The 1,331-nt window shown below is 66.6% G+C and overlaps 1 protein-coding gene across 1 annotated transcript in view; it reads left to right on the top strand.

Moving 5' to 3' along the window:
• Positions 1-1,331, top strand: part of PDZD7 (PDZ domain containing 7) — a 7,657-nt gene that overhangs the window by 5,223 nt on the left and 1,103 nt on the right. The window contains exons 11-15 of the mRNA XM_035893639.1: positions 38-195; positions 347-438; positions 568-659; positions 762-833; positions 1,262-1,328. Of these exons, the coding sequence (XP_035749532.1) occupies positions 38-195; positions 347-438; positions 568-659; positions 762-833; positions 1,262-1,328 (481 nt within the window). The remainder of the gene's footprint in view (positions 1-37; positions 196-346; positions 439-567; positions 660-761; positions 834-1,261; positions 1,329-1,331) is intronic.

Genomic DNA, 1,331 nt, shown 5'->3' with positions numbered 1-1,331 from the left:
GCCCCGCTGCCCCCCCCTCCTTGCTGTGCCCCCCCAGAGAAAAGCCAGCGTGCCAGCATCCTGGGTCCCACGGGCATCGCCACCCTGCAGCCCAACGGCAGCGACCCCGAGGCCCGACTCCCGCACATCCAGGACACCGCCGCACGCCTCCTCAGCCCCGATGAGGTGACGGCTGTGCTCCGTCACTGCTCCCGGGTAAGCTGCTGCGGGCAGGGTAGCATCGGCAGCTCTGCATCCTGGGGGGACCTCTGTGACCAGAGCTACGTGCCCCTATTATGCTCTGGGAGGTAAACTGAGGCACGGGGAGGGGGGCACCCATCCGCTGACACCCCTCCTGCACCTGCAGTACCTGCACGAGGGCAGCGTGGAGGATTTGGTGCAGCCACTGCTGGCCATCCTGGACCGTCCCGAGAAGGTCCTGCTGCTGCGGGATGTGAGGTAGGTGGTGCCAGAGGGTACCCCAGGGTACCCCAATATCACCCAGCCAGATGGGACAGACCCCGAGCCCCACATATGCTCTTCAGCCCCAGACATGCTCCATCCTGTCCCCCTCCTTTGCCCTGGCAGGAGCGTGGTGGCCCCCACAGACCTGGGCCGGTTTGACAGCATGGTGATGCCCCTGGAGCTGGAAGCTTTCGATGCCCTGAAGAGCCGCTCAGGTAGAACCCAGCCCCCCGAGGACCTTGGCTGGGGGGGGGCAGCAGGCAGGGGTGGGCACAGCAGGGGGGGAGGGTGTTACTGGTGGCTCTCCCTGTCCACAGTGCGCTCGCCTGCCCTCCGCCCAGCCCACCATGACATCCCCCCCAAAAGACACCTCATCACACCAGTGCCTGGTGAGTGCCACCCCATGGGGTCTGCCTGGCCCCCAGGCTGCACCAGGAAGGGGTGGGGGGTGCAGGGTGGAGGGAGTACAGGGGTAATTTGGGAGAGGAGAAAGGGAGCTGGGATGCCTGAGTGCAGGGGGTCCGAGGAGAGAGGGGGTCTGGTGTCCCTGGGTGCTGGGAGGACCTGCAGTAGGGGGATCTGTGGGACCCTGGGTACCAGGGGGTCTTGGGGAGGAGGACCTGGAGTCCCTGGAAAGAGCTGGGGTGCCTGGGGGGTCCATGGGTGTCAGAGGTTCTAGGGAGGGGAGCCAGGGTGCCTGGGTATCCCTGGAGAAGGATCTGGGGCCCTTGGTGCCAAGGGAGTCCCTGGGTGGCAGGGGTCCCAGGGAGCAGGGCTGTCAGGTTCTGGGTGAATCCCTGAGCCCCTCTCGTTGCAGACTACCGGGGTGGATTCCTGTTGAAACCGGCGGGGGCCCCGGAGCCAGAGGAAGCTGGGGGCTGCAGGCG

This window comes from Egretta garzetta, unplaced genomic scaffold, assembly GCF_000687185.1.
Source record: "Egretta garzetta isolate BGI_Z169 unplaced genomic scaffold, ASM68718v1 scaffold135, whole genome shotgun sequence".
Taxonomy (NCBI): Eukaryota; Metazoa; Chordata; class Aves; order Pelecaniformes; family Ardeidae; genus Egretta; species Egretta garzetta.
Note: the sequence above shows the minus strand (reverse complement) of the source record. Positions and strands in the feature narration are given on the sequence as shown.